The sequence below is a fragment of the Solanum dulcamara genome, chromosome 11 (assembly GCF_947179165.1).
Source record: "Solanum dulcamara chromosome 11, daSolDulc1.2, whole genome shotgun sequence".
Lineage (NCBI taxonomy): Eukaryota > Viridiplantae > Streptophyta > Magnoliopsida > Solanales > Solanaceae > Solanum > Solanum dulcamara.
The window spans coordinates 47,525,544-47,545,283 of NC_077247.1; the positions used below are offsets into that span (position 1 = coordinate 47,525,544).

Below are 19,740 nucleotides of genomic sequence, written 5' to 3' on the forward strand. Positions count from 1 at the left end.
TCGTGGAACAAATTCGAGTATTTCTATCTCTTGACAAAGGTACTATGATTAAGGCTAGAGGATGTGAAGATAAGGCAAGAGTAGAAATACATTTGAATAAGGAACTCCATGATAGTGTTTGGATAGACGAAGGTGAAAAAGAATGCTATTGGCATTCATTTGAATTGTTGTTTTATCAAACATATATACAAGAGTAGAATAAAAAAATTTGTAAATTGATAAATTGGAGAAACTGAAATCATGTACCAGATTCATTCCATGAACAACGAAATTTGGCATTCTAATGATAAGATGATGAGAATCAAATTTGGCATTTCAAAGTTATTGGGTGTAGAAAGGAAAAATAAGATGCTACCTCGATTAAAAGATTAAAACTTGAAGGTTGATTCAAAAACACTATAAAATCGAAGAAAACTGATTTCTTCGATTTACGGTAGAAATTATTGATTTCTTTGATTTTGGTGTTCTTAGATTTTGGTGTGGATTTGGGTGAAATGAAATGGGTATGGGTGAAATAAATGAATATGAGTAAAAAAAAATGAGTATGAGTGAAAAGAATCGGGTCGAGTTCATTTAATACGTGGTATCGCTGTAGGGCGAGAGACTCTCACTCACAACATAATATCTGGAATTGGGTATAGAAAAAGATAAATAAATACACTTTTAAATAGTACAAATGTGTAATAGATCGCGTCAGTAATTAAAATACGTAATTGACTTGTTGATACAACTTCAATGTTATTTATGCCTTTTCCCTGCCTCTAATTGTTGTTGTAATTAAAAGTAAGCGAGTGACAAAAAAGAAAATAGAACCGAAAAAAGGACAGATAGCAATATTTTAATTCAACAAGAGTTGATAGTTTCGAATTTCGATGTCCTGAAATTTCGTGAACCGCAATCCAACTGCGTTAGTCAGCCCATAGCTTCCAGGCAAGAGGCAACCATGTTTCGATTCTCCAAATTCTTGCCACAATTCTGATTCTTTAAGCTCCCAGCGGGACAGACTTAGCAGACCCCCAAAAAGTTCTTCTTCTAATGGGTCTTCCTGAACTCGTCGGTGTTGCCCGCAATTATGCCGTCATGGTCAGAATTCAAGGCCCGGTGCGTCCCTTTTCCAAGCCAAGATTCATATAAAACATGTATATGATTTTATATCACTTCGCTTATCTGACTGTTTGGTTATGAATTTTTAAATTATTGTTCTTGAAGGACCCAAAAGGCCTGAAGATGCGAAAACATGCTTTTCACCTTTACAAGTGAGTAATTTGCATAGCTGTATGTCGTTTATTTTATGTACTGAAGTGGAAGTTGTTTAAATTGAGTGTAATTTTGTGGGTAGTTCTGGGAAGACGACACTATCAGCATCTGGGATGCTTTTGCCCAGTTCCTTTGTTAATGCTTCGGTGTCTAAGCAGATTCAGGGTGATAGCAAGTTGCAGTTTTCTGGAGGTCACGATTTGGTTTTAACTGTGGCTTCTGTTATTGAGCCTTTTGTCGTACAGCAGGATAGAAGTGACATATCAAAGGTTGGATTCTCTGTCTTCTTTCAGTGATAAATTCTCCCTCTTACTCATTCTATATGATGATCTTTGATTGGAGAAGCAGTTTCATGAAGAAAGAACCACTTTTGAGACGCTTATTAAATATATGTATACTATATTAGAAGTCATCTAGTTGTCCTTAACATGACATGTCAATTCCTATAAGAGCATGTCATTAAGTGCAAAATGAGAATGTCAAGAATAAAGAGATCGTAAATTCAGATAGGTACAATTTTTGAATGGTTGAAAATCAGGAGTATTCTCCTTTACCCAATGGGCCTCATAAAAAGATTTTCCTGGTGTTATTTCATATTTTTTTATTTTTTTTTGGTTTTACCATTTTGCAGGATAAGCCCAAGCTGATTCCTGGTGCTCAAATTGATATACTGCGGGAGGTATTTATTTGAACCTACCAATGTTTTTTCCTCTGTAGTATAACTTCTGTCTAGGTTCCTTGATATTAAATTGATAGTGGATGTCCTTGCCCATATCTCACAGGGAGAAATAAAATTGCAGAATGATCTCAAAGAGTCTAGCAAGGAGGGTTTGAACTGGCTACCTGCTGAACTCCTAATAGTGGTAGGACATTGAGATGGATTTTGTATTCTGAATGATGATTATCATAAAACCCATTATTTCATCTTATATATGACTTTTATTTGCATTATTAAATTCTATTCTGATGTCATTTGGTATTTTGTGCCCGTGAGCTTGTGTTGTCTCTGATAATGATACATCAATGCTCCCTATATTTTGACACATACCAAAAGGACCTTTAGAACTGGTGGTCTTAAACACATCATGAATTTCTACAGCTATAAGAGCATATGCTGTCAAGGGTAAAATGGGATGTCTAAAGTTAGAAGTGTTTTCAAAATGGAAAGGTTCATTCTTTTTGGAATAGACTTAAAAGGAAAGAGTGTGTATAAAATGGAATTGAGGGAGTACCTAGTTCTGAACCACTCAATCCTATTTTTTGGCATGAGTTCACTGTTCACTTTTATGGCTAGTGTTCTTCTTTGTCACTTTGTTATTACTTATGAAAGATGAAAAGGTGTTTGATACTGTGTGTCTGGTATTTTTGCTGAAGGTTGACATCCCTGTGTCATCTGCTGCTGTCCAGTCCCTAATTGAAGGTTCTTCTAGTTCAATTGAACATGGGTGGGAGGTTGGTTGGTCCCTAGCTGCCTATGGAAATGCCCATCAATCATTTACTAACACGAAGCGCAGGCAGGTATGTTGTTTCCTTCGTTTGGCACTTGCAATGTGTAACCATAAAAATCTCTGCACCTTTATGTGTAAATGAGTAAATATGTAACTATAATCTCTATACATCTATAGATGATTGGTATAACCAGATCAATAGATGTGGTCGAGCCACCCACTGGGCCTTGTCAATAATTCTAAGCATTATCTAGGTGTGTTCTTAATGAATCTGATTTATATAAAAATGGTTATCTGTATACTTGAACTGTCTGGAATACAGGTAGAGTAAGTTAAAATTTGGTTTTGTACAATGTAGTTAGTGACGTTCTTAGATATCTAATGACTTGGGGGCATTTTTCCAAACATTAATGTACTTTGCGAACTTCAAATCAGTAAGCTATTATGGTTAGATATTTATATTTGTATAAGAATTGAAAAGTGTTATTGGAAAGGAGCTCATTTGAGTCTCAGGATTTCAAGTGCACAATGGCTTGAGAAAGGAACTCTGTTCCACATGAGTCTTTGACTGTCCATCTTAATCTAGCTCTATCTTTAGGATGGTCTAAATAGTATTTGTATTGAACGTTCTAGTCTCTTTTTTTTTTAAAAAAAAATAAATAATAAATTGAGAAAGATAATGTTCTAGTCTTTATAGGCAAAGATCTTTTGAGACTCTTGTCTCACACGGCCTTTAGAAACTGATTTTGTAGATTGATTATTATGTAACAGGAACTCTCAACTGATTATTTCAGGTTGAGCAGATTTCTTTCCCAAGCCAAACTCCAATGGTGGAGGCACAGTCCAGCCTTCCAAGTATGATAGGAACATCGACTACAAGAATTGCTCTTCTCAGAGTTCCCTCAAATCCATATGAGGTTTCATGCTTTTACTGCACTAAGTGGCATCAAACCTGTGAATGAAGCATGGCATTGCATTTGGCTGAATGATCTTGCTTTTTCGCTGGTAATTTTTGAAAGCTCCATTTTGTAGGTTTTTGATGATAATGACTGGCTTAGGTATTTCCTTTCAGGACCTGCCTCCATTAAAAGTTTCTCCCTGGAGTAGGAGAGGTGATCTTCTTCTGGCTATGGGTTCTCCTTTTGGCATCTTATCTCCCAGCCACTTTTCCAATAGGTAGTTTTTGGTATATTTTCTACTATATATTGGAATTACAACTTTCTGTAATTTTCCATCCTCGGTTGTCAACATCACAATGTATGATTACTAATATTCATGCATTGATCGACTCTCTGAATATCAAAGCACTGGTGTGTTTCTTGTTGCTAGTGGTGAAGATGTTTTAGCTCTTCTTTCCTTGATTAAGCTCAGTCTCGAGGATCTCGATCTTTCTGGACTTGATAGAGATGTTGTTGGATGATTATTTGTCTCCCAAGTTCTGATTATGCTAAGGATTAATTTCCCCTTTAATTCTTGTTACATCTCCTTGTAAAAACTCTAATTTGGTCTCTTTGTTGCTATACAGCATATCAGTTGGATCCATAGCAAACAGCTACCCACCTAGTCCTCTGAATAAAGCACTGCTGATTGCTGACATCCGTTGTCTCCCTGGTTTGTGATTTTACCTTGCAGCTTTAGTTGATTAATCCTTTCCATTGTTGGGTACTTTTATTAGGTACGGTGCGTTATGTTTCAGGAATGGAAGGTAGCCCAGTGTTAGGGGAACATGCAGAGCTTATTGGTGTTCTGACTCGGCCACTCAGACAAAGGGCTATGGCTGCTGAAATTCAGGTAACCGTTTATTGCTGAGCTCTATATTCATGCTGAGATCTATCTTCACATATATTGCCTCAATTTGATATTGAAGCATGGGGTGGCAGATGGTGATTCCGTGGGAAGCTATTACATCTGCTTGTGGTAGCCTGCTTCAAGAAGAGAAACAAATTAGTAGAAAGATCCATTTTAATAATGGAAACTTAATCAGTGTTGAAAAGGAATCACAGTCCAATAATATTCAGGATGGACCCACCAATGATACTCAAGAGCATCTCCTAACAAGTCCTATTCCCCCATCCTTGATTGAGAAGGCAATGACATCTGTCTGTCTTATCACTGTTGATGATGGAGCATGGGCTTCTGGAGTTTTGCTCAACAAGCAGGGTCTTCTTCTTACAAACGCTCATCTTCTAGAGCCATGGAGATTTGGGAAAACATCTGTAAATGGTTCTGGATATAACACCAAATCTGATGTAGTTTTCACGACATCTGATCAATCTGAGCATCCAGGGGATGAGAAATTTACCATTCACCGTAGGAATAAACATTTGCTTCAAAAGGAACTAAAAACTCCACAGTTCTTTGTTGACAATGAGCAAGGCAGCTTTAGAGTTAACTTGGCAAACACCAGCAGTAGGACCATTCGTGTTCGCTTGGATTTTATGGATCCTTGGCTATGGACAAATGCAGAGGTAGTTCATGTATCCAGAGGACCTCTGGATGTTGCTCTACTACAACTTCAGCTAGTTCCAAATGAGCTCTGTCCCATTACTGTGGACTTCATGCGCCCGTCCCCTGGATCAAAAGCATACATTCTTGGACATGGGCTATTTGGACCACGATGTGGTAAATATTGCTTACCTAGCTGTGTCTTGATATGTTCTTGTCTAAATAACATTTTGGGCCTTTGCTTTTATTTGGACACACGCATCATGGCAATCTGAAATTTTAGAATGTTCTACGAGAACTTTATTCATCTTGGATTTCTCTCTCCTACCTCTCTTCTCTGGTTATTATCAGTTTCACATTCTTGTTACTACTGGGATACATGATGTTTCTTCCTCTCAAAATGACGATCATTTGATGACTGATTGAGTAGTTATGAGGTGGTCACTGTCTAATTTGGTTATGAAGCCTTCACAAAGGGAACTTGAGGTATCCTTTAATGAAGAAATAGCAACCAGTTTGGCCAGTAAGAGGGCTCAAAACTGGTTAATCTTTTAGGTCAAGACGAGGGTTATTTGGGATTGTTTACTGATACTGATTTTAATTTGTAGTCCATGTGAGTGGTCAATGAAATGAGTTGAAAACCATAAGCTCTCAAGTTCAATTCCCTACGAGGTGATTTCTTTCCATCTGTCCAAGCCTTGGTGGAAAGAGTTATCCAGTACCTGTGCTGGTGGGAGTTAGCAGTTATCCCGTGGAATTAGGCAAGGTGTGCGCAAGCTGCCTTGACACTGCGGTTATCAAAAAAATAAATTGGACATGTCAGATTAAGAATAGGAAGGCTGTTTTGGGGCTCAAACAGGGCTAGTAGAACGAGGAGAAAGGTAGAAGAAATTAGAAGGCCTTTTTCTTTCTTGGGCTTATAAAAGCCATAGGCACTAACTTAGAACTTCATCCAGAAGAATGACCATATACACACCATCTAGAATTGGGGAATTAAATCTGGAGTGTTGGAAGTCACTTATCCAAAAAAAAGAAAGATAAAGTGGAGTCCCCTGTTAATAGCATTGACAGTTTTTTGGACATTGTTAGCTCCATGATATTAGTATAGCTTAGTGGAGTCCCCTGTTAATAGCATTGACAGTTTTTTGGACTTTGTTAGCTCCATGATACTAGTATAGCTTTTTTATAATGGAGGCTGACATGTTTTTGCTTCAAAAGCCTTCTGGTTTTTGCTTTTATAACTAGGCACCTTCCAGTAGCCTTTATTTTAATGACATCTTATTTTCTTTTTTCCTTATCGGATGTCCCGGAAGGAACATGACATCTTACTTCATAAAAAAAAAATGAGGCAAAATTCTTCAGTGTTGAGTTATTATTATCTAATGTGAAAGCAATTATAAATTGATCAGCTTTCAAGAATGGAGATTTGAAGTAGGAAATTTCTGCTAAACTCACTCAAGTCAAGCTGGGTTTCACATATATTTTAGTAGAAGCCAGGCTGTTTGTTGCAAATGCTGCTATTGTTTATTGAAACTTGTGTGTTCCATCTTTTTTCTTTAATAAGGTTAACTTGTCTGCTACGTAGACTTGTGCTGAACATTATTTTCTGAAATTGACTATCTTTGTGTGTGTGATGGTGACATGAGTTGATCTTAAATGGAATAGTGAGAATTCATATAGTTGATTCCAACTTTTTTAGGACTGAGGCGTAGTTGTTTGTTTGTCGATCTTTGTGCATCCAATAGTACTAAATCATGTTGCTCATGGAGGTTAAATTGCTTTTCTTGTAAATAATTTTGTTAGGCCCTCCTATTTTGAGCATGATGATATACCATATATTCCATACCTGCATTATTCTTTCTTTAGCTTCTTTTTTTTTTGTTTTTTTTTGTGTGTAATTTATCTTTCTTTTTCCTATAATATAGACTTCCTTCCATCTGCCTGTGTGGGTGCAATAGCTAAAGTAGTTGAAGCAAAAAGGCCTCAGCTTGATCAATCATGCTTAGGAGGACATTTTCCGGCAATGCTTGAAACAACGGCTGCTGTACACCCTGGTGGTAGTGGTGGGGCTGTTGTTAATTCAGAAGGACACATGATTGCCCTTGTAACTAGGTAATTGACTTCTGGATGACTACTGATGATGCTTATAAATTGTGGATATTTCTTTTCCAGTTTATGCATGTTTAAGTTGTAATTGTTCTTGAAGTTCAATATAACGATATTGTGGTTCATTGCATTCTGGAGTACTTTTATAAGTCGTTAAAGAAAAATATTTCTGTTTGATTGTATGTTAATTGTACTTACCAAAAAATGTGTGTTAATTGTATGCTTTGCATACAGGAAAAAAATATGGTGTCTAATTTAAATGATCTGATATTGGAAGATTGTTTCGCTCTCTCATTTATGTCAATATTCGGATGTCATGGTCTTTCAATAGTTGTCACCATCCATTGAAGTATTGAAATATTTCATGTTAAAACTTGGTCTTCATAGTCTTATTTTTGATGCAGTAATGCTAGACATGGTGGAGGGACAGTCATTCCACATTTGAACTTCAGCATTCCATGTGCAGCTTTAAAGCCCATCTTCAAGTTTGCTGAAGGTACTTTATTCGACTGTTCCTGATACTTCCATTCTTAGATAATAATGGACATAGCTTTTCCCAGTACGAAGAACCAAAGCAGTAACCTTTGATCCATAATGCTCTTAATAAGTTTTGCAACTTAATATTGAGAAATCTATTTGTTTCTGATAGCTTGGTAGGCACAAAATCGATGTCTAATGGTTTCTGTGTTTTTCTGGCAGATATGCAGGATCTGTCACCCTTAGAATATCTTGACAAACCAGATGAACAGCTTTCTTCTGTTTGGGCATTAACTCCACCTTTAACTTCTAAGCAAAGTCCCTCTCTGCTTCATCTACCAATGCTTCCTCGAGGAGACAGTAACGATGATGCAAAGGGTTCTAAGTTTGCAAAGTTTATAGCTGACCAGGAGGCCATGCTTAAGAGTTCAACTCAACTTGGCAAGGTTGAACACCCTTCAAATAAACTCGTGCAAAGTAAGTTATGATAGTGTACCATTAGTCTCACAAACAAGTCAGACACAGCAAGGAGGCATGACAACGCTGATGCCTCAACGACCATGACAACAAAGATTCACCAAAGACTGGAGCCACATGTATATGATAGAAGCATCATCCAAAGTTGGGATTGTATACCATGATTCTTTGTTGTTACAAATGTTGGTTGTCTGAATGTGGAACCAGGGGTGAAGAGGTAAAGACATGAGCTTATGATGAATAATTGAAATAGATAATAGCCAGACTTGTATAATAAACGTCAACTGCACGTATGATGTTTGATGATTTATTCTTCTTTTTTTTTTACAAAATTTTGGTGGAGGTGTGTACTTGCTTTTGGTTATGAGATAGTTTTTACTTTGTTGCTACTTGGCTTTGAGGAATGCCAAAACATTGTTTACACAAGGGAGAATTCTTGCAACTTGGGATATAACCAGTGAAAACATAATTAATTGAACTAGAGACTCACAAATTCTGTTAGTTACGAAATATCATTGAGCATTTGAAATTGTTTTTACTGGAGCATGTCTATTATGGAGTGTACAAATGTTCTTTTACTCCTTTTTCATGGCAGGAGAAAACTCTCGAAGTACACAAATATAAGTAGCTACAAGCTTCTTTTAGAAAAAATGTTAACTCTCTTCGTTCATTTTTATTTGTCAACTATTAAAAATATATTTTTTTCATTTTTACTTATTTATTTAGCATATGAAAAGAACAATAATTTATTTTTCATATATTATCCTTAATAATAAGTACTCATTTTAAATCATCTTTCAAGTCCATTAAGAATATATAAATTAATATGAATATTATGCTAAGATATGTACTTTATTTATTACATTCTCCATTCACTTCTACTTGTTCATTATTTCAAAAATAAATTTTCACTTTTAACATATCAAGAAATGACAATTTTTTTTCCTATTTTATCTTCATCATTAATTACTTATTCCCTAAATTATTTTTCAAGACCTAAGATTATACATCAATTAATATAGATATTGTGGTAAATTATTCATATTAATCATTAACAAGTAAAAATGAAGTTAGAGTTCTAGTTAAAAAATTTCTTTTGGGTTGGGAAACCACAATAAATTCATTACAAGATAAATCCAATTTTTTTATTTATGTTCTTTATATATTTAAATCAAATAAACCTTAAGTAAATACGAGAGAGGTAACTTTTCAAGGGATTAATTACTCCATTTCAAAATAAGTGATATATTTTTTTTAAAAAAAAATAAGTGGTGTTCACATAATCAAGAAGACATTAATAACATTTTTTAATTTTATTTTTATTTAAATAAATAAATTTTTTACATAACCAAAAAAGCTATATCTTTTTAAAGATATTTATTAATAATAAATTAATAAAAGGGTGTAACCAGACTAAAAACACAATTAATTTTGAAAGGGAGGGAGTAATGAATCTAATGATTTGGGCGAGGGATCCGCGGGCCTTACATCAATGCAACTCTTTTCCCCAAAATTTTGGAGCTAAAACCCCCAGCAGAAAGAGTATTAAACAATTGAGTTGGAGCAAGCAAGAAGAGTAGGAGATGGAGGCAAGCTCCGGTTATAAGGACTATGTAGCAGGTCTCATGGCCGGAATTGCCACTGTTATCACCGGCCACCCTTTTGATACCGTCAAGGTGCATTTCTATTTCCAATTTGTAATTTTTTTTTTAACATTGCTCGTTGATTGCATTTGATTTGATTATCAGTAGTTGATATGTATTGGGGTGAACAAAGTATGCCATCTTTTTGAATTGTTGCTGTGCTGGAAAAGAAACGGACTTGGCTAAAAAATAAATAAATTAGGATAAGGTTTTCCTAAATTGAGCAAGATCCCTAAGTTGGCACTTCTCAATGCTACTTCGACGGAATATAGTTTCTCTTTTTCAATTGAAATCTGTTTACGTTATTCCTGTTTCCACTTTCTGTGTAAATTTTGGGAAATTGAGAATTTTTTTTAAACTTTTATAAGTCCAATACTCAAATCTTTGCTATGCAATATTGGTGGATGATGTTATTCTTACTTTCACTATTTGTAATCAAGTTGTTCATCCTTGAAACTGAATATGCATAAATTTAATAAAATTAGGTGCTTTCTTCTTCTATTATATTCTTTTTTTTGAATAAGGAATGATATTTTGCTCGGGAAAACATACTCATCTTCTGTTTTTAAAAGCTTTATAGTTGATTTTGACGTAGATCTTTGAGTAAAGCTAATGGGAGAACTCATTATTAGATGGAAAACTAGGCTATAGTTATATGGTAAAGTGCACCATAAAGTGTTTGTGGTGGATGGTAGAGTTTATTTATGCACTAAGAAGATATAGAGCTCCATCTGTCCCAAATCAAATTTCAACTACCTACATCAGTTTATCCCAAATTGGTGTCCGCTTTTCTAAAAAGGGCAGCTTTCCCTTACACTCATCTGAGAGGCAATTATAAAAAGAGCTTCGTTGGACTTACTTTGATATGGTAAAAAAGTTCAATCTTCTATTAGAATTACCACTATTTTCACTTTTTGGGATCCACTCCGTAATAAGTTCATACAAACTTCTAATTTTGTTTTACCCATATAAAATATGAAACCTGAGATCGTGGAATGTCATATAGGTTATACTTGATCAGGTATTAACAGTGGTTGAAATTCCGTGTGCGCCCCTACTGAGATGAAGTTCAGCGAATTTGACAGCTTTGAACAACTATGAGTTTTAAAATATTTTAGCATGTATTTGTCAGGTGAAGCTCCAGAAGTACAACACTGAAGCAGGTGGAGTAAAGTACAAGAATGGTTTGCATTGTGCTACTAGGATATTACAGACGGAAGGAGTATTACTCTTAACTTTTTCCAGATCCCTGTCTACCATTATCTATCCTGTTTGTTCAAATGTTGTTTAGCTAGGAAGTTCTGATCTCTTTACTTGGATGTTTTGCTTGTAGAAAGTGACACTCAAAAGTATATGTTAAATTGTTCAGTTGTTTGCAATCCAGTACTCATTGTTGGATAATCCTTTTTTCCTCTCAAAAGTAACATGCTGCTGGTATATATTTATGATGCCTGGGAGATGCATGCATGCATTGCACACACATACTCACACACATACATAGACACGTCCGTATATGTGTTCTGCACTCAAAAGTATATGTTAAAGTGACACTCAAAAGTATATGTTAAATTGTTCAGTTGTTTGCAATCCAGTACTCATTGTTGGATAATCCTTTTTTCCTCTCAAAAGTAACATGCTGCTTGTATATATTTATGATGCCTGGGAGATGCATGCATGCATTGCACACACATACATAGACACGTCCGTATATGTGTCTGCATTCACAACAAAATTTCTGGTTAACCAACTCGTATGAAGAAAACCGATATGAGGAAACAGCTTCTTTAATAGCATCGCCCAGAGTCCTGGTGTGTGCTGATCTAGGTTGGATCTGACAGGTTAAAGGGCTTTATCGAGGAGCTACATCTTCGTTCATCGGCATGGCCTTTGAAAGCTCACTTTCTTTTGGCATTTATTCGCAAACAAAACGGTTTCTTCAGGTTTGTTACGTGTTAATTCACATTCTGCTTAGAAATTCAATTAATTGCACATTTTTATGTTGAAAATATGTTGCTTGTACAACCAATAAACTAGTATCTGCTGTTTAGATGCTTTTGCAACTACACGATGCAGGTAACTACTATTTTATGAACATCTCTTTTTTCTTTTAAAGGGAGAAGTAGATGGTGGTAAGCCCCAGCCTTATGCAATAGTTCCTTCAGCAGCCTTTGGAGGAGCTATTATCAACTTCATACTATGCCCATCAGAACTGGTGAAGGTAAGTGATGCTAGAGTTGCTAACTTCCTGCTTTACTTGGAATACCATCGTTGTAATGTTGTTTTCCAGTGTAGGATGCAAGTTCAGGGCACTGATTTTATGGGACCGAAGTCCACTAGATTCAGCGGGCCCCTTGAGTGTGCCCTTAAAACAGTTCAACAGGAAGGGGTGAGAAATTTCTTGATCAACGCTGCTACTTCGGCTTAAGCTGTGCCTTCAAACTGACAAAGAATCTCTCCAGCTTACAGGCATGTTTCGAGGAGGCCTCGCAACCTTACTGAGAGAATCTGTGGGCAATGTTGTCTTCTTTAGCACTTACGAATATGCACGATATTTCATGCATCTACAACTGAAAGGTGCTTCATCTGAGCCGAGCCAATTGATTGATGTTGGAGTTGGAATAATGAGTGGTGGTCTTGGTGGTATAGCAGTGAGTATTATTGATTGGAGTTAATTCCTTTGGGTTCTGCTTCTTATCTTTGATTAAGATACTGTTTGTACTCTCAATGTGGAAGTAACATATGTAATTACATTCATGCTTCTGATTTTTCTTCAGTTCTGGTCTGCTGTTCTGCCATTGGATGTAGCTAAGACGATAATTCAAACTACCCCTGAGAAAAACCATTCAAGAAATCCCTTCTCGGTTCTAAATTTGGTATTTATCATAAACTCTTGTACTTTGAAATTTGAAATACTAGAAAGTGCATGATTTAGTTCATTATGGTAGATTTACCGGAGATCTGGACTTAGAGGATGCTATACAGGTTTAGGTCCTACACTGGTAAGAGCTTTTCCTGCTAATGCAGCGGCTATTGTCGCATGGGAGCTGTCTGCCAAGTTCTTGGGGATCAGGCGTGACCAGTAATTTTTTTTTGATGCTGCTTATTTCTTCTGCTTGCTGCTGGTTTTAAGCTTTAGTGTCTCTTGAGAAGGTCACCACATGATTCTTTTGTCATGACATCGCTGCGCTACTACTAGTCTGTCACAAAACTTCTGATTTCTTTTAGTGATATTAATTTATTTTATCAGTCTTTCTGTTTTTTAATTTATCATCTGCAGTTCTGAGATTTATGGTTCTGTCTGTGGTGTTCCTCTCTTCAAAGATTAGTTTCTTAGCTAGGATGTGTGGTTAGCATTGTTCAAACATGTTAACAGAAATTGGTGGTATAGACAAGACTTCATTGAGATGATAAGCTGCCAGATATTATTGAAGTGTCCTATGGTTAGATAATTAATATCGAAGGAACTAACTGATAGCCTTTTGCATAAGTGGGACCACTTGATGAAAGACACCTGTCTGGAACAGTTATATCTTATAAAAAAAGAAAAAGAAAAAAAAAGAACAGTTATGTCTTGCACTACGAAAGATGGCATTACTAATATGAAATTCTCCCTCATTACACTTGCCATTTCTGAAAAAAATATATGCAATTCTCCTTTTTATTGCATGCTGCAAGAATTGGTTGTGCATATTCTGTGGCTGTTACATGTGATTCAAACTAGCATTTAGCAATTTTGCTGGTCATCATCAGCCTTCCTTCTGCAAGGAAAGATCTGATATATGGAGCTTGGTGCATGTTTCCTCTAGTAAAGATCTTCCGCTGCATAAATATCTTAGAAATGATTGGGCTGTTAAATCTTCTAAGCTTTTAAATCTAGAAGATTTAACTCCTTTCCTCGAGATTTTGCAGTGTGAATGTGAAAATACAGCTAATATGTGCCTGAATTTATATATTAGACAATCTTGTGCAGTAAGCGGCAGCAAAGAGAAGTAAGTTTTGAGTACTTCGAGATAAAGTTAACGTTTAGGCACTGGAGACCAACATTACAAGACTCTGCAGTAATTCTTTTATGTAGGGCAATTTGTTTTGCTCTTGAAGAACTTGGCCCTTGTGAGCTTTCAGCATATTTTTGGCACTTTCTGGTATATCATTCAGTAGATATTAGAATAGCTTGTGATATAAAGTCTATGCAGGAGTGATACTTCAACGCACTGTCTTTTAAGCCCGACACAAGTCATTCTAGGGACTAAATATCAATAAGGAGAAGAACTCCAAAAGATGTCAACATAGTTTTGAAGATCTCGTGCATGCCTTGTCCTATAAGTTTCTCTATTTTTCCATTGATGGCTAATTTGAAGTTTGTTTGTTACTGTTTTAAAAGAAATCGTGATCATTTGACGTTTGTGTCTTATTGTTTAAGTTCCACTCACGTTTGTTTGGTATGTTAGAGGTGTCATTTATATTTGATGATGTACATTAAATAAAATTGTAAACCGTGATACTTTTAGGGCTCTTTTGGTTGGGGACCAATTTATCCCGGGATAATATCCCAGGATTGATATCCCACCCTCAATTTGGGATAAGAATAACACTACAATCCCAGGATGACTAATCCTGGAATAAGTTATCCCCCGATTTCTTTCCAACCAAACATGGAAATGTGGGATAAACTCATCCTAAAATTAATCCCGAGATTAGTTATCCCTTATACCTCATACCATACGAGCCCATAGGTTATAACCCCTTGTATCATATATTGTTCTCAATCAAACACATTTTTGCCAACTCAAATATACCTGAGATAGGTCAAGCTCTGAAAGGCTCTATTTATATCATAGAATTAATGTTTACAATACTCATTGAGAGTTGTTCTGTTGCCATAAGCAAGAAGCATCTCAAAACATAGAACCTAACATATGGAAGTTCACTGCTCCAAGGCTTTGGTCTAGTGGTCAAGAGCACAACTCGTGATGTGTGTATGCACACATCATGAGTTCGAACCCTGTCGCTGACAAGAGACTGATGTTTTAAATGGAGAAGAGTACAGGGCGGACCCTTTATTCACCAAGTTCCGAATTGTGCGCCACTTGCCCTCGGGGATTTCTTGGTTATCAAAACAAACAAAAAAAATACCTTATGGAAGTGCATGAATTATAACTACAAGAAAAAAGTTTAAATAGAAACCTCGTAAGTGAGTTGGAATGTCGACATGGTAGACTTTCGAGCACCATGTGATATGCTATCATACTACAAATATTTCATTTTTCGAATAATAGCAGACAGTGCCAGCGGCTTACTCTTTTCGTCCTTCCCTTTACATGAGGGAAATGAAAGTACTATTAGCTAGATACTTGAAGGTCGCAAATAACAATTTGCTTAGAAATCTGGAAATTGACAGAAGATAGAGAGCATGCTTATTTACTTCAGAAGGTAGGTGATTTCACTGCCATTGATGCTGATGCTGCTTCAGCCCAAACTTTCTCCAGGAGAGTCATATGTAATTTTACGGCGGCGCTCATTGTGACCTGCCAAACGCCTTCGGCAACTCCTTTTAGCATCATCAAACTCTGCTAACAGATGAAATCTGCACCTCATCACGCGAACAATTGAAAATTTACATTAAAAGCTCTGTTTTGTCCCTACTCATTAGAAAATGATATACTCCTATACTTGGGAATCTGAAAGCAGCTGATTAGAAAACACAATGAGATGGCTGTGCCTGTGGCTGCAGCTAGAGTTTCTTGTCTGATTAGATACACTACATATTTTCATAGGAAGTAGAATCTTATTTAGAATACCTCGTTGTCAGTTGGGATGACTTCGGAATAAAGAATTATCTGAAGGATAATCTCTATTTGCATGTGCAGAAGTTAATTGTTTTCCTTACCAGTATTTATCTCTCCTTTCAAAGGGAAAAGAATCTTTTGTATACCAAATTCAGTTGGAATAAAGCTTAAGCTTCTACTACCTAAAGAAGGGATGATCAAGAAGCCCTATCTCAGACCATAGGGATTGACTATTGTCCATGTTAGCATTACTTATTCACATTTTGTCTTTCAATCTGAAGAAGCACTAGGGACAGTGAAATTAATTCAAAGAAGAAGTCATCATCATTGCTTAATCTGGCTTTTGTTCCATAGCAAGGAAACCTAGAGGTTATCGACTGTCTCTTAATTAGATGCAGCCATGGCCTTAATAAGCACATTTCAAAGTTATAGTCTAGAAATGTCAACGGATTTATTTGGAAGATCCAGTAGTGTCCTGGATTCATTGCTATATCACGATTTAAAAGACCGAGTTTTACTTTTTCACAGAGTCTATGATTAAATAAATGTTATGCATAGGGTATTGTATGAAATTGATTGTTGCGGTTGCACTTTTGTGTCTCCATGTGTTAGTTCTTGCCTATGTTATTGGTATTGGTTCTTGATATAAGGATTCTAATATGTTGCATGAAATGAATCTAGCACTTGAGCTTAAATTACATTCTTCTTTGTTTATTGGCTAATTGATATTTTGGTTTCTGTTCCTCATGACTTTAATCTAAGAAAGACTTTTTGAGTGTACATAATTAGTTTCAAAGAAATTGCCACTATACAGCTCAGAAGGCACATATAAAATTAGAGATGTTCATCAAAAGGTAGGGATTACTTACCTGCTACATTGCTGACAAAACCGCTGCTGGAGTCCACTAATAAGTACTATTGGAGACTTTGAATGGAACTCGCACACCTTGTGGCGGCGATGGTATGGCTTGGCATCTGCCATATCTGCAGTGCACTGCTCAACCTGGCAAGAAGGATGTGCTGACCCTCCACCAGATAGCTTCCTCCCAGAGCGAGTCAATACCCTCTTCCTTTTGCTATCCTCTTCAAAACTTTCATGTTCATCCTCTTCCTCTTCTGCTTCATTTATGCTTCTCTTCCCTTCCCATTTGTTAGTTTCCATCCCTGTGAGAAGAAACTAGTTGGGCCAAACTAGAGTGAGGAAGCCAGATGAAAGAGTATGAAACTTGAACCAAGGTAAAAAAAAAAAGAAGGTAAGTACGTGTGAGGACCACCAGTTCCATACTTTTCCTCCTATGTGAAGTCTAGTAAGTGACTAAGTGGAGATGATTTGGTGTTGTGATGAGGTAAAAATACTGATTGGTGTTCCGTACAAAAGTGGGCCAGCAAGGGGGAAGGTGGAATTATATTGAAAGTTGAAACTATTCTTGCTGGCCTCAACTTTTAACATGATCTAGCTTTAATGTAAAGAGAAGCGTGACCATTCCATAACATAGTACATGAGATGTGAAGAGCATTTATGATGACTTTGCTAAAGTTTCTTTCAAGATCTACCATTGATTTCACTCCTAGTTAGTTACCCCACTAACTTTTTGTCAAGGTTTTTTTTGGGCAGTCAGCAAGCCTCTCAGCAATCAATATTCATTGTTTTAGGATGTGGAGAAGCTGATAGAACATCCAATTTGGTGCTTGCTAGTTGGTGGTCACAAGATATTTTGACCAATTAGTCGAGGAGTTGTGTCCACCGTAGACTAAAGCCAGTGGTTTGTAGTGAACTCACTCACTCTTTTCCTCGAGCTTTGGAGGGGATCAAAAGAGTTGGCGTCGAACGGTGACACATTTACTCTTTTGCCCTTCCTATGTTCTCCTAAAGGCATTTAATATTCATATTAATGAACTATGTTACATGAGCTCATTTATTTGACTTTGCAACTTGCGATAAGGGTATGTATTAGTTATTTCTTTTTCTGGACATTTCGAGTGAAATACCCATGTAGTAATTTTTGAAGGGAGCCAACTAAGCTATTATTTGCACTTTTATAATACTTCAAGTTGGTCTCTCAGTTGTCAGTGTAGGCCCAGTAGAGTGCTTCCTGCACTTCTTGAGTGCTCAATTGTTGAACTGGCGTTCCATTATCACTAGATATCTAATTCATCTACTTAATCCCATCATTATCTTAGTTACCAAAAAGGAAAATAACCCATCATTATCTTGCACAGTATAAATTAACAAATGCCTGCAGTATCCCTATTTGGTAGTCTTTTTCAAGCTAAGAGAGTATTGTACTCTAAACATTTTTTGTATTGAAAGTGAACGGTAAAGAATTGCATGGTCCAGTGATTCAATGAACTTGTCCAGAATGTGTTTGCCGTGTGCTATTTATCTGTCTAATTTTGTGATATGGACTTTTGTTAAATGGTTTCATATCATAATTGCCTTTTTTTTTTCTTCTTCTTGAGGTGGATATACTTTTGTCTTAATAATTGTGGGCACCTAGCTTTTTGGTGATGCTGCATCTATCATAGCTATAGGCCCATAGGTATTAGTTAGTGCACTAATACAAGGACAGCTCTGTAGCTATTATCCATATGAATTATTCAGTTCAAAATTAAATTATTGAAGCTACAGCCTGAGTGCAATTGATGATTATATGTCGGTAATTCTTAAGTGTGTAGTAATGTTTTATAGTTTAATGGTTGAGTAGTATATCGAGAATATTAGGCTTGTGTAGGGAGCTTCCCAAAATGACCTCATTTGAATATTCCTCATGCCTGCTCCCTCTCTCGCTTCGTATCAGTTTTTTCTTTCATATCAGAGATTGTTCCAATTTCCTAGTGAGATAGGCATGCAGAGGGAGAACTAGACGTACGTTGCTAGGCAAAGATAAGTTAGAATAAATAACTTATGGGTAGGATCAACGGCACAAATCACTATTGCAACTACATATTCCCCTGTTGTCCGAAGTGATGACAATGAAGTACGGCAAAGAACTTTTTAGACAAGACGGGATGAGAAAGAATAGGCAAACTCCTCCATCTTTTCTTGAAACTTGAAGATGGCTGTCCTTTCTTAGCTGTTTATGGATAATTAATCGTGAAGGGAAGATAACAAACTGACCGACAAGGAGACTCAATGATTGGAAGAAAGCAAAACAAGATTAGGACTTGGGCCCCAAAAGAAGTGAGGTTATGAGTATCATTGATCATCATCGATAAAGAAAGTGATATTTTCAAAGGTTTAATACATAATCAATTCCTTTAAACTTGTCAGGGTATTTTATTTGATACAATTGAACACCTAAACTGTTAATAAAGTGTATCAATTAGACACTTTTGATTCAAATTTTTGAAAAATAATTTGTGCGTACTTTTTAGATAATTAAGTTAATTACATAAATGTCTTCTCCTTTAATTATACTCATCAACCTCAAGAATAAAATATTTATAGTTTTACAATTTACTGAGGCAAATGCGTATAACGAAAGGAAATGATAATGATGTATTTTATGTAGTTAACTTAACTATCTAATTGATAAATGAGAACACATGCAAAAAGAAAATCCAAAATTTGAACTAAAAGTATCTAATTAAAACATTTTATTAGGAGTTGAGGTGTTCAATTAAAATAAAACTTAGTTTGAATGTCAAAATAGAATATCCTTACAAATTTAAATCACTTTAAAATAAGCTACGCAGATGCGGGACTTCCTCAAATTTCTTTATTTAAAGTTGCTGGTTCTAGTTTTCTTATCTTCCGTTAACATCCTCAAATCTTTTTATCAATAGATACACAATTAATTTTAACTATTTATTGAATAACCCGAGCTTTTATTTTCTCCTCTAAATGATAAATGCATGTCTTTGTGGTACCGCAGGATTTGTTGTGTGCAATAAAGAAACAATAATAGTCAAAGGACGATAAGTTGTGATGATCAATTAACCTTGCACAGAACGGTAGATTTTGCAAGGTTAATTAATTATCACAAATTCACAATTGATTTTTGGTATTATCTCGTTCGTGACTACAAAAAGAGAGTGCCTATGAGTTATGATAGATCATCAAGAAAAGTCTTTTGGTGAGTATTGAAGAATAAAGTAGTT

General features: G+C 36.0%; 3 protein-coding genes across 6 annotated transcripts; 2 read left to right on the forward strand and 1 right to left on the reverse strand.

The window, feature by feature from the left end:
- The first annotated feature begins 807 nt into the window (after positions 1–807).
- LOC129872957 (glyoxysomal processing protease, glyoxysomal) lies at positions 808–8,652 on the forward strand. Of its 2 annotated transcripts, none has more exons than XM_055947915.1 (14): positions 808–1,101; positions 1,210–1,256; positions 1,340–1,526; positions 1,889–1,936; positions 2,058–2,120; positions 2,632–2,775; positions 3,500–3,622; positions 3,778–3,881; positions 4,231–4,316; positions 4,402–4,496; positions 4,586–5,327; positions 7,076–7,262; positions 7,661–7,752; positions 7,956–8,652. In XM_055947915.1, exons 1-14 carry the CDS (start codon positions 1,036–1,038, stop codon positions 8,219–8,221), a joined length of 2,250 nt encoding a protein of 749 aa, XP_055803890.1. In that variant the 5' UTR covers positions 808–1,035; the 3' UTR covers positions 8,222–8,652. The 2 variants fall into 2 exon arrangements, with proteins under 2 accessions (XP_055803890.1, XP_055803888.1); XM_055947913.1 differs by having other exon boundaries at positions 809–1,101; positions 2,040–2,120.
- Positions 8,653–9,636: 984 nt separating this feature from the next.
- LOC129872037 (mitochondrial arginine transporter BAC1-like) lies at positions 9,637–13,138 on the forward strand. Of its 3 annotated transcripts, XM_055946882.1 has the most exons (8): positions 9,637–9,886; positions 10,986–11,075; positions 11,692–11,793; positions 11,967–12,071; positions 12,141–12,239; positions 12,313–12,501; positions 12,628–12,726; positions 12,799–13,138. In XM_055946882.1, the coding sequence occupies exons 1-8, from the start codon at positions 9,794–9,796 to the stop codon at positions 12,934–12,936; spliced, it is 915 nt and encodes a 304-aa protein (XP_055802857.1). In that variant the 5' UTR covers positions 9,637–9,793; the 3' UTR covers positions 12,937–13,138. The 3 variants fall into 3 exon arrangements, with proteins under 3 accessions (XP_055802857.1, XP_055802856.1, XP_055802858.1); XM_055946881.1 differs by having other exon boundaries at positions 11,967–12,239; XM_055946883.1 differs by having other exon boundaries at positions 11,967–12,239; positions 12,836–12,928.
- A 1,866-nt stretch (positions 13,139–15,004) lies between these two features.
- On the reverse strand, positions 15,005–17,714 carry LOC129872038 (squamosa promoter-binding protein 1). Its single transcript, XM_055946884.1, has 2 exons — positions 16,509–17,714; positions 15,005–15,437 (listed from the first exon to the last, which is right to left on the reverse strand). The coding sequence occupies exons 1-2, from the start codon at positions 16,799–16,801 to the stop codon at positions 15,320–15,322; spliced, it is 411 nt and encodes a 136-aa protein (XP_055802859.1). The 5' UTR covers positions 16,802–17,714; the 3' UTR covers positions 15,005–15,319.
- Between the last annotated feature and the right edge of the window lie 2,026 nt (positions 17,715–19,740).